This window comes from Arachis hypogaea, chromosome 6, assembly GCF_003086295.3.
Source record: "Arachis hypogaea cultivar Tifrunner chromosome 6, arahy.Tifrunner.gnm2.J5K5, whole genome shotgun sequence".
In the NCBI taxonomy this organism is placed as follows: Eukaryota; Viridiplantae; Streptophyta; class Magnoliopsida; order Fabales; family Fabaceae; genus Arachis; species Arachis hypogaea.
In genome coordinates, this window is record NC_092041.1 from 57,108,967 (window position 1) to 57,120,674 (window position 11,708).

Sequence of the window (11,708 nt, forward strand, 5' to 3'; positions counted from 1 at the left end):
GCCTTTATATAGGCAAAGTTTCATACTAAAAGTTCATGATTCTACTAGTTTCTTAATACACATACTTATTCAACTTTGCTTCTTACTTTGACTATTCAAATAAGTAACTTCTTGTAATTTCTAGCACATCTTGAAAATTTTTTATTAAGTTTAGTCATCAATCTTTAAGCTTCCAATGCACTTCATGATTCTTCTAGTATGGAGGTGATGAGTGCAACTTCTATTCAATTCCAATTCAATTTGATTTTAAACTTTTTCATTGTTGTAGAATGTTGTAGTTATACTACTCTCTTAAATGTTCTTCAAAAATATTCAAGCTTTCAACATTAGCTTCTAACAATATCTAGCCAAATTGATGATTATTGTATTCAACTCAAACTTTGCTTCTTCAATTTTTTAACCATACTTCATGAAAATTCTAATTTATGCAAGTTGATTTAAAATTTTTAATCAACAAGTTCTAACAAAGGTAGGATTTTTTTAGTCAATGTTAGTTGAAAGTTAAAATCGTGACGCTGATGTCCCTTTTCATTGGAATCATCGAAACTAAAGCCACACATTGTTAAAACCAGTGTTCCTCCTTCGTAGTTTCCATCATTCATTACAAGCTTTTCTCCATTCCCTCGCTCACCATTCTCCATTCCCTCTTCGACCTCATCGCCACAAAGAATCATTATATTCCGGCTCACCCACTTCGCTAGATCACACTGTCATTTGAGCTCAGCAGCTAAAAAAAAAAAATCGGTTTTTGGTTTTTGGGGTTTGATCAAAATGGCATCCTTCACCATCCCTTGTCGCAAGTGTCTCTCTTTTTCACATTTGGGATTGAACTCTCAGACCACACAACGGAACATGCACGTGGCTGGGTTGGGATTGAAGAAATCCCAGTCATTCGGATCTTTGGTTTGTGATTCAAACTCAATTGGGGTTCAGATGTGTGTGATTTGTTCTGATTCCAAATGTGATTGTGTTTTTGGTTCCTTTGTCGTGCCTGGTTTATGTAGATTACATGTTTGAGATTTTGATTCTATGGTTTTGAAGCTGAAAATGTCGCTATAGAATGTTCAATTTTGATTATATTCTATCACCTTCAATTTCGATAGTGAAGGTTTGAAGCCTTGATTCAAAGGTAAGAAGAGATAGTTTTCAAGTTTATTGGCTGAATTAAGAAATTTGGGTGCCGTGCAGTTAACTTGTTTCTTTTTTAGCATTTATCAGTCGTTAATTATTGTCTATGTTCTCAGTTTAGCAATTTTATTGTGTTTGGCATAAATTAGTGTGACCCATTATCTATCATCTCTGTTTGTACTGTGTTTTTCATTTTATTCGCTAACCGTTTATAAACTTGAATTTATGATCTATAATAGTCACTTTGTGAATTTGAAACATTGGTAATTGAATATAAATTGATACAATTTATATTAAGATTTCTTACACTTGAGTTTTGAATGTATCAAATTTCTAAATTAATTGATAGTTTGAGATGGAGGGAGTACTTATTTGGCTTGAGTAATCAAATGATATGCCCATTGTTTCAAAAGCTACATACATGTGGGGTTTGATTTTGGAAAAGAAAAGGCATTGATTTGGATGTTTCGTTCTGGTGTTGCTTTCGGTTAATTAGCTGTGCAGGATAGGGACCATAAATTTCTAAGAAAAGCAGTTGAAGAAGCATACAAAGGAGTAGATTCTAGACATGGAGGTCCTGTTGGTGCTGTTATAGTTTGCAATGATGAAGTAGTAGCTAGTTGTCACAACATGGTTCTTAGTCATACGGACCCAACTGCACATGCAGAAGTTACAGCAATAAGGGAGGTAAGATTAAATCCAAATGATTTCCTCATACAGTATGAAAAATCCATAATTTGCTAAGCATATCTAACACAATGCTTATCTGGCGTTGGCACCATTATCCAATTTTTTCAGCAAATATAAAGTAGCTAGATGCCTAGATCTCTATTTGAATTTTAGTATGTAAACAATGACACTGATGAATGTGCTGCAACATTGTCGAGAATGCAACATTCTTATACCCTTCAAGTGCTGTTGTCTGATTTGATTCCGATCTTATCTAGAGCTTGCCAAGGCAGAGGTGCCGAACCATGGGTCATGGCTAACAGACTTGCATTGGTCGTAGAATGTGGAATAGTTTTCCTTAGCTGAACTAATCTATCACTATTAGTTGCATATTTTCATTTCCTTTTGGCATTTGGTTCCTGTTTCATACGTTTTGCTCTTTCCGTTATGATTTCCAGCTCAAATGAACATTCATGGAAGAAATCCAGAGATATGCTTGAGCAGGTTGCAAGACAAGGAGAACTCACTGGCTATAGAATTCCATGCCTCCTCATTGCTGCCAAGGATGAGTTAACCCCATATCCAAGGACAGTTCAAGATTCAGTTAAGGTATTATTGCATTTTTAAGTGATCGGTTCAGTGGTACCATATCATTGAATAAATGAATATATAAAATTTATGCATAGTTTCATATCTAACCTGAGTAAGGATGATCACAGGTGACTCAGGAATTAGGAATAGAGGCATTTTGGAAAACTTCCTTATTCTGTGCTCATTTTGGAAACTGCCTTATTCAGTTTATTTGGGGGTGAAGAATGGTATAGTACTTTATTGTATGTGAAGAAAGGTTTTACTCTTTCTTACCAAGCAACTACTGGTTATATTTACTCCGTCTCCTTGTTCTCTGCTAAGCTTGGAAATTTACTAATGCTATTATTTTTTCTGCCTTCCTTTTTCTTTCTTTATCTTTTACTGTGGTGGCAATATTTGATTCAAATGTTGTCTGATTTAGCCAGTGATGATAATACAGCTTCATAAAATGCCAGCTCTTAGAAACCGCTGCTGACGTTGAAGAAAGACGCAGCTTCAAGGTAATGCTTCTTGTTGCATCATTCCATCCTTCATTTCAAAATTGTAATTTTAATCTTTTAATCTAACATGTCTAAATTGATGAGAAAAATTCAGGATGCCAAAGTGCTTGTGGGCTCAAAGAAAGAGAGACTAGATATCAAGGCTGCCCTATCCAATTCATTTGGTTTTGGGGACCACAATTCTTCAATCATATTTGCTCCGTATAAGTGAATGAATACATGTTTCAGAATAATACCTTCCCTACCATTATACAGAAGGTATGTCTCTAAATAAAGAGCAGGTCATATCGTCCTACTACGAGAAACACATTTAATTTTGGATGACTGTGGATGTTCCTTGAACATGTATTAAATTGTGTGTTGTTTTTATGTCAAGTTACTAAGGTAGCCAGGCAATTGTTACACGCATGATCAAAGTCATGAATTGGATGAAAATATAAGTGGAAATGATTGGAGCAGTAACTCTTGAGGACATTGTTGAGAGATGGTTTCATGGTTTAGATTGTCTGGCCGAGATACATGGTGGAGCCGGTTCTATCCACCGATGAAGAACATGAATGGCTGCTATTGCCTTTATAGAGTAGGACTTGACCCACTTTGATGTGACTCTTAAATAAACCCACTTGGTGGTATATATAAGCTCTTCTGTTTTATTTATCCCCTATGTACCCAAATAGTTTGTGCAAAAACAAATTGCAATTTATTTTTTCGCTGCCTTGTTCTATTGCCCTAAAACCAGACCATTTAGGGAGAAGGGATGATTTTAATCTCTCAGGAAATGCCTCTTTATTATTAATTATTGTTTATATTATCGTTCAGACAAGCAGGGGGAGTATTGGAAAATAATACTCTTATTCGTTTTTCTTGTGCTCTAAATATCAAAGACAAATAACATTTTCTTGAAAGTAGATCTCAATTCTTATTCCAATTGATGTTAAATATTATCTTCCATCATACAATATCTTTGGTTTCTTCTTAACAGCATCAAATTGAGATTTATTTCCCGCTTTTCTATTAAAGGTCAGTTTCAAAACTTGACAATTGCTCATCAGAATCAGAAAAACCTTGAGATATTGCTCATGTTTAATGAGTAATTAACCAAAAGCAATCCATCCTGATGCAAAGGTACTTTTTCTTCGAATTGCAGTAAATGCAAAACAAAATCGAGCAGGAGTAAATATACATACGAAATTTTTTCCATTTGCTGGAGAACAAACACAAGAAGCCTACTCAAACTGGCTCTGACCTACTGTAGAATCAATTTTTGTGATGTACACATTTGGCGGCGGACAAAACAAAAGAGAACACTAAAATCGATTTCATAAATAAAGAAAACTGCCGAATGGTTATCTACCTCATCAATGATATACCAATATACATTGACCCTATTCACATTTTCTTTTTGCTGCCTTTCTTCTTTAGCTTCAAGCTCTTTATGGACAATACACCAGAAGCGCTCTTACCTTCATACTTTTTGGTCATCTTTACAACACTTGACATACCCTTTCTCGCTGCAGCACGCTGCTGTGGTCGGCGACTCATCATTTTTCTATCAAGTGGCCAGTATGCGTATGGTTCGAGCTCGTCTTTCCTCCTCAAATCTCCCCTGGATTTCTTGCTAGCATATTCTTTCCTCGTGTAAGCCTATCCGGAGTCTGATGTCTTTCCTCTTCACATCTTTAACAGCCCCAGTCCACACTTTGTGACAAGCATTCCCAAGAGAAGTTTAACCTGCAAAGAATTTGAATGTGTTAGCACTTATCAGTTTACAGCATGAACAAGCACCATTATCCACAAAACAACAGTCATCCATGATAATAGATCAATGAAACTGCAGTTTTCGACAAAAACACCACGTAAAATAACAAAAACAACCTTTGCTTTAAAATGATTTTTGGTGCTGTTTTGCCACTTCAACAAACCTTCCACCAACTAATATGTTAGACATCTCATTTTTATGCAAGCTAAGTGGGATTGATTATTACTTGTTTAAAACCAAGTATATGTATTGTCAGCATGATATTTTCTTTCTTCTTATTCTAATTGGCCAAACATTATGGATATGGCAGTTCAAATGAACTATGATAGCATCTAATTAACTCTTTTTTCTGTCCATACAGAAAGATTGGGTGTTGTGTAGGGTGTTCTACAAGGACAGAGAAGTTGGTGGCAAACCTAATAGCATGGGAAGCTGCTATGATGACACAGGCTCTTCATCTCTTCCAGCATTAATGGATTCTTACATCAGCTTTGACCAACAACAACAACCTCAAACCCATCTTCATGCTGATGAGTATGAGCAAGTGTCCTGCTTCTCCATTTTCTCTTATACTCAAATAAGCCCTATTTTAAACCAAAAATTCAGTTTTAAAATCATTTTTTAACCAAAAACACTGTACATTTGAACTTTGAAATGTCATTGCTAGTTTTTGAAGTCTGATCTGTCATTACTCTAATTGGCATATAAATTCCAATAAAAACTAAAACTTTAAAAACAACAAAACAACCCAAAGAGTCATCCAAAGTATTACACCAAATAACATGAAGAGAAAAAGAGTACATAGAAGCAATAGAAGAATAGCAGCACTCAAGATTCACCTTCAGACAAAGATAAAACAGAGCAAAACACCACACGCACACTCAACCGACCCAAAAGCAAAAACCCCTTTTTACAGAACAAGAAATAGGTCAAAATCCATGAACCACCAAAATCAATTCAGAAAGAAAGCAACCCATCAAAGTAAACAGAGAAAAGACAAGTGATCTTGGCGACACAGAGCAAGGCAAGCTCGGCTATCAGATCCTTATCCACTGACCCAGAAGCAAGAAGGAAAACCGGTTACCCGCACTTGTGACGGCGAGTCGGCGACAGCGAAACCAATTCACAAAGAAGAGAGAGTTTCAGTCTGACAATTGAGAGAGAGAAACGTTCTTTGAGAGAGATGTGAGAAAATTCAGGAAAGATGAAGGATACTAGAACCATTCTTTTCAATATTTTTTGTTCTTTTAGATGTGTTTTTTTTTTTCCTTTTGTATGAATGATCATAAGAAATTAGGGTTTATGGAAAACCATAAACATGTTTAAGTGTACATAAATAATTAATTAGATGTTTTAAATTTAAATGGATAGTTTTTGTCCAATATAAAAAAAATATTTAAGTTTTTTTTATAAAATTAAATAAAAATATATTTTTTATTTTTATTAAATTATAAAAATATTTTAGTAAAAATATTGATATGATATATATTTTTTAAAAAAAATTAATTACTAATGGAGATAATATAATTTATATCATATTTTATTATTTGTCTACAATTTTATCACAATTTTATCATATCAGTACGTATAAATTTATTATCCTATCATAATAAACATCTAATTTTTTATCACATAATTATACTTGATATAGTGGGCGTTGACCATTCTTAATATAAATTTTATCACGTATATCTTCTTTTTAAGAATTCGATATTTCCTTGTGGAATTAATAAGATAGAGCAAAAATTATTTTTAAAGCTAACAGGGTTTATTTAATTAAAAAGGATCATTTATGTTATGAATTTATTTATTTTGTATTTTTAAGATACATATTAATATTATAAAATTAAAAAATTTTATTAAAAATATAAAAAAATTAAATAGGAATATTTAAAATTTTTTAATAATAATAAAGTTATCATGTACATAAACAGGGTAGCTAAATTCTTATGTTATAATTGTTAAAAGAAATTTTAACATGATAAAACTAAACATTATTGGTGATTTCTTCCAAACCCATGGCAATTTTGTGGGTAAGTTACCCTTGTACATGTGTCATCATCTCAGCCATTGATCAAATAAAATTTTCAACCTTGCATTAATACATTCATTGATAATAGCAAAAGCCTTTAATGAACATATACTATAATAAATACTACATTAATTATTGTATACATATACTATATAGTGTATTGGGGAACATTTATAATTATAATTTATAATCTCTAACTTGTTTTTCATTTTATAAAATACCCTCCATCACTTTCTGAAATTCAACATGCATGTCTCACAAGCCTTTAATTCATGTTTCACTTCCTGGAAAACACATAGAACCCACTACCCGGTGGTTTTTTCGCCTTCGTTCTATACCCGCTACCCAACCCTGAAATTTGTTATCCTAGAACCCACTACCGAACCCTGTTTGATTTTTTCACCTTCGTTCTATACCCAGCGTCCATTTAGCAAGAATGATATCCTTCGAGTAACAGGTTCCGGAACTGGTACTCTGCTTTCGTCGGATTGGCGTCGACGTCAACTGAGGAGAGGGCGAACGCTAAACTGATGTGGCTCCGGTAGAGAAATTTGTAGCAGAACTTCTGCTAGATCCGAAGCTGTGGCTGCTGGAAGCTAGTTTACCAACAATCAATTTTCGGCTGCCTTCGAATTAGGTGCGTCGGATTAGGTAAAGGTGACCTCCCTCCGACTCCGACAGTGCATTTTTTATCCGTTGAAGCTCAACCTCTGCTTGTCAGCAAGGTATGTCCAGATTAGTTCAATTTGGATGATAGTCTATGCCTTTTTAACGGTTCTCTGTTTAGGGTGTTGGGTTGCTATCCTTGAATTTGGAAATTAAGTTACATTATCTAGTTCTATGCTGTGGCTAGCTTTGGGGAATTCAAATTAAAACCTAATACTGGGGTCGAAAACAATTGTGTTAGTTTAATTGGTTTTGGTTCATTTAATTTTACATGCAGCTTAGTTTAGCTTCCCGTAGTTGCTGCCATTGGCTCTGTTTATTGACATTTTTTGGTAAAATTATGACAGGGGTTAAATTATGTCCATAAAGGAGGATGATGTTAAGAATGATTCTGATAATGATTTGGGTGATGATTTCGATTATCAACCGAATGCAGAAGATGATGCTGATGACGACGATGTGGATTCGCTGGATTCCACTAGCAAGAGTGAACAAGTTTGTGGTGTAAAAAGAATAGCGGATTTAATGGTGGAGGATATTTGGAACCTGGAGTTTAGGACGGAGGATGGCTTGCCAATTTTATAACGCTTATTCTTGTTGGCATGGATTTGTAATGAGGAAGGACGACGTGGTTAGGGATAATCAAGGTAGAATCATTAGCAGGCAACTTGTTTGCAACAAAGAGGGCTGGAGAAATATGAGGTATCTTGATATGGATGATAGATCAAGGGAGGCAAGGTCACTAACGCGAACCAAGTGTCCAGCTCGGCTTAGGGTAAAGCTTGACTACGGCTGCGGTAGATGGAAGGTATCATGTTTTGTGGAATCTCACAACCACGATCTGACGCCACCCCAATTTGCGCATCTGGTACCGGCCAATCGTTGTATAACTTTCACTGATAGAGTTCAAGTGGAAAATCTTCATAATTTTGGTGTCAAGAGCTGCCATATTATGGGGTATATTGCATTCCAGAAGAGTGGATATCGTCATGCTGGCTTCACACGGAAAGATTTGTATAACCACATCGATCGCTATCATCGGGCAAAAGTTAAAAACGGGGATGCCAATGCGGCAATAAACTATTTGATTGGCAAGTCAAACAACGATCCGCTGTTCTTTGGAAAGTATACGTTCACTAGTGACGAAAGGCTGGAGCATATTTTCTGGGCAGATGGGCAGTCAATTATCGACTATCACTGCTTTGGAGATATTGTTGCCTTTGATTCAACCTACAAGAAGAATAAATACAACAAGCCTTTGGTCATTTTCTCTGGATGCAATCATCACGGGCAGACTGTTATCTTCGGCTTCGGCCTACTATCCGACGAAACCACAGAGACGTATAAGTGGTTGTTGGAAACCTTTGTTGAAGCGATGGGTGGGAAAAGTCCAAAAGCAATAATAACTGACGGAGACCTTGCCATGCGAGATGCAATCAAGAATGTTCTGCCTGATGCGACCCATCGGTTATGCGGATGGCATCTACAGAGAAATGCATGTGAAAATATAAAGAATCCTAATTTCATGCGCGATTTTAAGTGTCTTATATACGATAACAACGACCAGAGAGACTTTGATCAGACATGGGCAGCCATTTTGGATAAGCACAACCTTGTTGGAAGTACTTGGATGGAAAAGACGTACGAAACTCGTGAGATGTGGTCCCATTGTTTCCTCCGGGATAAGTTTTTCGGTTACATAAGGTATAAATTCTCTCATCAGATTTTATGTTAATCGCAAGAACACCCTCATTGACTTCATGCATAACCTGGATAGGGCCTTAAAGGAGTATAGAAACAACGAGTTAATAGCTGACTTTAAGTCTCAGTGCTCAGAGCCAGTGATGATTACCTCGTTGGAGGTATATGAAAGATCTGCATCATGTTATTTCACGCGAAACATTTTCAAGGAAATTCGTAATGAGATTCAGAGGGCAGGGGCTTTGAATATAACGGTACTAAGCACAACTTTGGACAAGGTAGAGTTTAGTGTGACTGCTCTCGGAGACCTGGCCAAAGATCGACGGGTGGAAGTCGATAGAGGTAAGAATCTGTTCTCGTGCTCGTGCAAGCTGTTTGAATCACGTGGTATTCCCTGTAGTCATATCTTCTGTGCCATGAAGTTCGAAAACATACTTGAGTTTCCAGATTCGTTGATATACAAAAGGTGGACAAAAAATGCAAAGAACGAATTTATTAGCACAGAAATGCCTGTGAATGATGTCATCAAAAGGGTCTTAAAGTTTCGAGTTGGAGCATTGGCATTGAATTGCAACAAGCTGTGTGATATTGCTTGCAAGGATCTTGCAGACTTTGATGAAGTCCAGTCTGAACTTGTCAATTTAGTTATCCGCCTGCAGTCACGCAAACAAGGCAAGTCAACTCCTAATGTTAACGTGGAAGGCATCAACGATCCCTTTGTTGTCAAAAGCAAAGGAGCCCCTTCCAAGAGGTCTTCTTGGAGGAAGAAGAGATCATGCTCTAATTGCCACAAGTACGGTCATTACTACAAGCGCTGTCCAGATTTGATGCAGCATAGTGTGGAAGGTAACCATCGCGATCGATCATACGGCAATGCATCAGCCAAGGACTCAGGTTTTAGTCCAGAAAGGTTTGCTAATTCTTCGAGGTCGTTCTCAATTAAGTCCGAACACCACTCAGGACCTAATACCAAGGTACGATTTGTTTATTCTAAATAGACTCCTGCTGTGAAAATCTTGTTCGGTGTATGTCCCTTTAAAAACCATTAAACTATGTGAATGCTCCTCTGTTTGGGCAGCGTTTTAAAAAGGGTGGAACAAGGAAGTTTACGGCGACGGGTATGAGGAACCGGAAGGGTAAAGACAACACTTTTGTCGAGGTAATTTTTTTGAATATAAACATCTAATTTCCGTGTCATGAACTGGGTAAATTAATGAAGATCTCCTTCTTCTTGTCTTAAAAAAATTTATAAAACATCGGAGCCTCCATGAAAGCAGCGAATCCATTGACACGAATGGTGTTTTCAATGAAAATCTCGACTCGTTAACACAGGTGTGATGCGTAAAACTCCTCTTAACCACTTTGCGATCAATGACCATTATGGTTTTATGCATTATTATAGTTTCTGATTGGGGATTATGATGTTATCAGCAGGTGAAGGAGTCACAGCAGGACAAGATACATTCATTCACGAACTATGAATGCGATAATGATGTCATTGATGATAAATGTGACACACGACATGTGCATATCGATGTCCGAGATCAGTTACCATCGTCACTGCCTTGTGGCAACAAACAAGGATCGTACATGGCATTGTTCGCGTCGATGCATAGGACACTTTGACCATTTCAAGGAATTAGTCTTCTGAATTTAGTGCAATGCAAGTATAATTGGTTCTAAAAGCCTGATCTATCCTGATTTACTAATCGCAATGTATTTGTCACTGCTTGGTATTGAGGAGTTTTAAGTTGTATTTATTTACGTTAACTATGAATATGTCCATTAGGGTGATAATTATGTTCGATTATATGTATGTGATTTGCTTACATTGCTGTATTCTCGTTGCAGTAAATTGTGGTTGACTTTCGGGTAACGACTTGCTACCATTGTGATTATGCAATTCAGTTGATCAATTAGAGTTGTGTAAATTGATTTTTTCCCTACTTAGTCCATTATGATGACAATAATGTTGAATAATATGCATGTGTTTTGCTTACATTGTTGTAGTTTAGTTGCAGTTTATTGTGGTTGCATTTGGGGTAAGGACTTCCAACCATTGTGGTTATGCAATACAGTTGGAAAAATATAGCTGTGTTAATTGATTTTTTTTTACCTTTTTAGTGCATTTGATTTACCAACCAAATTATTAGATTGAATGGGTTGTATTCTCCAAGGTTGAATTGTTCATACATGGTTTTAAATCTCTTTTGTAATGTTGAGGTTGTGAATCTACTTTGTATGAAAGTAGTTTGAAATATATATAGATATATGAAGCAGAAGATTCGTAAACACAAACACATTTCTATTCGCTCATATCATAGTTTCGATTATTAGGTTCAATAACATTTTGATGTTATTAGAGTCTTACATACTGACAGAATTTAACACTATGAACAATAAATGTTTGAAACACTGCGGACATTTCCTTTAAGTTGTACAATAGCGAATATTTCTATGTTATGAGCTACTTGACTACGGCATGACTTTACTTTGATAGGCAGGGTTTTGCTTCCTGGGATTGAGAGCTTGAATGTTTCCAAAATGTAGTCATCCTGCATCCGTAACATTGTTGACTATTATAACCTGATATTAAGAAAACTCATCACGACAACTATACACAATAGATGAATCAAAAGAATCAATTAATTCAGTAAACCTG

General features: G+C 35.9%; 1 protein-coding gene and 2 long non-coding RNA genes across 11 annotated transcripts; 2 read left to right on the forward strand and 1 right to left on the reverse strand.

Moving 5' to 3' along the window:
• The first annotated feature begins 596 nt into the window (after window positions 1-596).
• On the forward strand, window positions 597-3,793 carry LOC112696620 (uncharacterized). Of its 7 annotated transcripts, XR_011862329.1 has the most exons (7): window positions 597-903; window positions 1,625-1,815; window positions 2,256-2,406; window positions 2,517-2,644; window positions 2,814-2,888; window positions 2,983-3,146; window positions 3,265-3,793. It is a non-coding gene; the product is annotated as an uncharacterized lncRNA (long non-coding RNA). The 7 variants fall into 7 exon arrangements; XR_003150809.3 differs by lacking the exon at window positions 597-903 and having other exon boundaries at window positions 1,220-1,815; window positions 2,810-2,888; XR_011862328.1 differs by lacking the exon at window positions 597-903 and having other exon boundaries at window positions 1,220-1,815.
• A 210-nt stretch (window positions 3,794-4,003) lies between these two features.
• On the reverse strand, window positions 4,004-5,981 carry LOC112696621 (uncharacterized). 3 transcript variants are annotated; one of them, XR_003150814.3, is made up of 3 exons: window positions 5,487-5,892; window positions 5,064-5,231; window positions 4,004-4,619 (listed from the first exon to the last, which is right to left on the reverse strand). It is a non-coding gene; the product is annotated as an uncharacterized lncRNA (long non-coding RNA). The 3 variants fall into 3 exon arrangements; XR_003150815.3 differs by lacking the exon at window positions 5,064-5,231 and having other exon boundaries at window positions 5,732-5,981; XR_011862330.1 differs by lacking the exon at window positions 5,064-5,231 and having other exon boundaries at window positions 5,487-5,934.
• A 1,977-nt stretch (window positions 5,982-7,958) lies between these two features.
• Window positions 7,959-10,672, forward strand: LOC112805571 (protein FAR1-RELATED SEQUENCE 5-like). The gene is made up of 4 exons (XM_025847937.1): window positions 7,959-8,986; window positions 9,069-10,020; window positions 10,125-10,205; window positions 10,481-10,672. The coding sequence occupies exons 1-4, from the start codon at window positions 7,959-7,961 to the stop codon at window positions 10,670-10,672; spliced, it is 2,253 nt and encodes a 750-aa protein (XP_025703722.1).
• Window positions 10,673-11,708: the final 1,036 nt, after the last annotated feature.

Excerpts from the sequence above, each read along its gene's own strand:
- LOC112805571 (XM_025847937.1), top strand. The coding sequence starts at position 7,959 with ATGAGGAAGGACGACGTGGTTAGGGATAATCAAGGTAGAATCATTAGC. Across the intron at positions 8,987-9,068 it reads AGTACTTGGATGGAAAAGAC|ATTTTATGTTAATCGCAAGA; the intron begins GTACGAAACTCG and ends TTCTCTCATCAG. Across the intron at positions 10,206-10,480 it reads AAGACAACACTTTTGTCGAG|GTGAAGGAGTCACAGCAGGA; the intron begins GTAATTTTTTTG and ends TGTTATCAGCAG.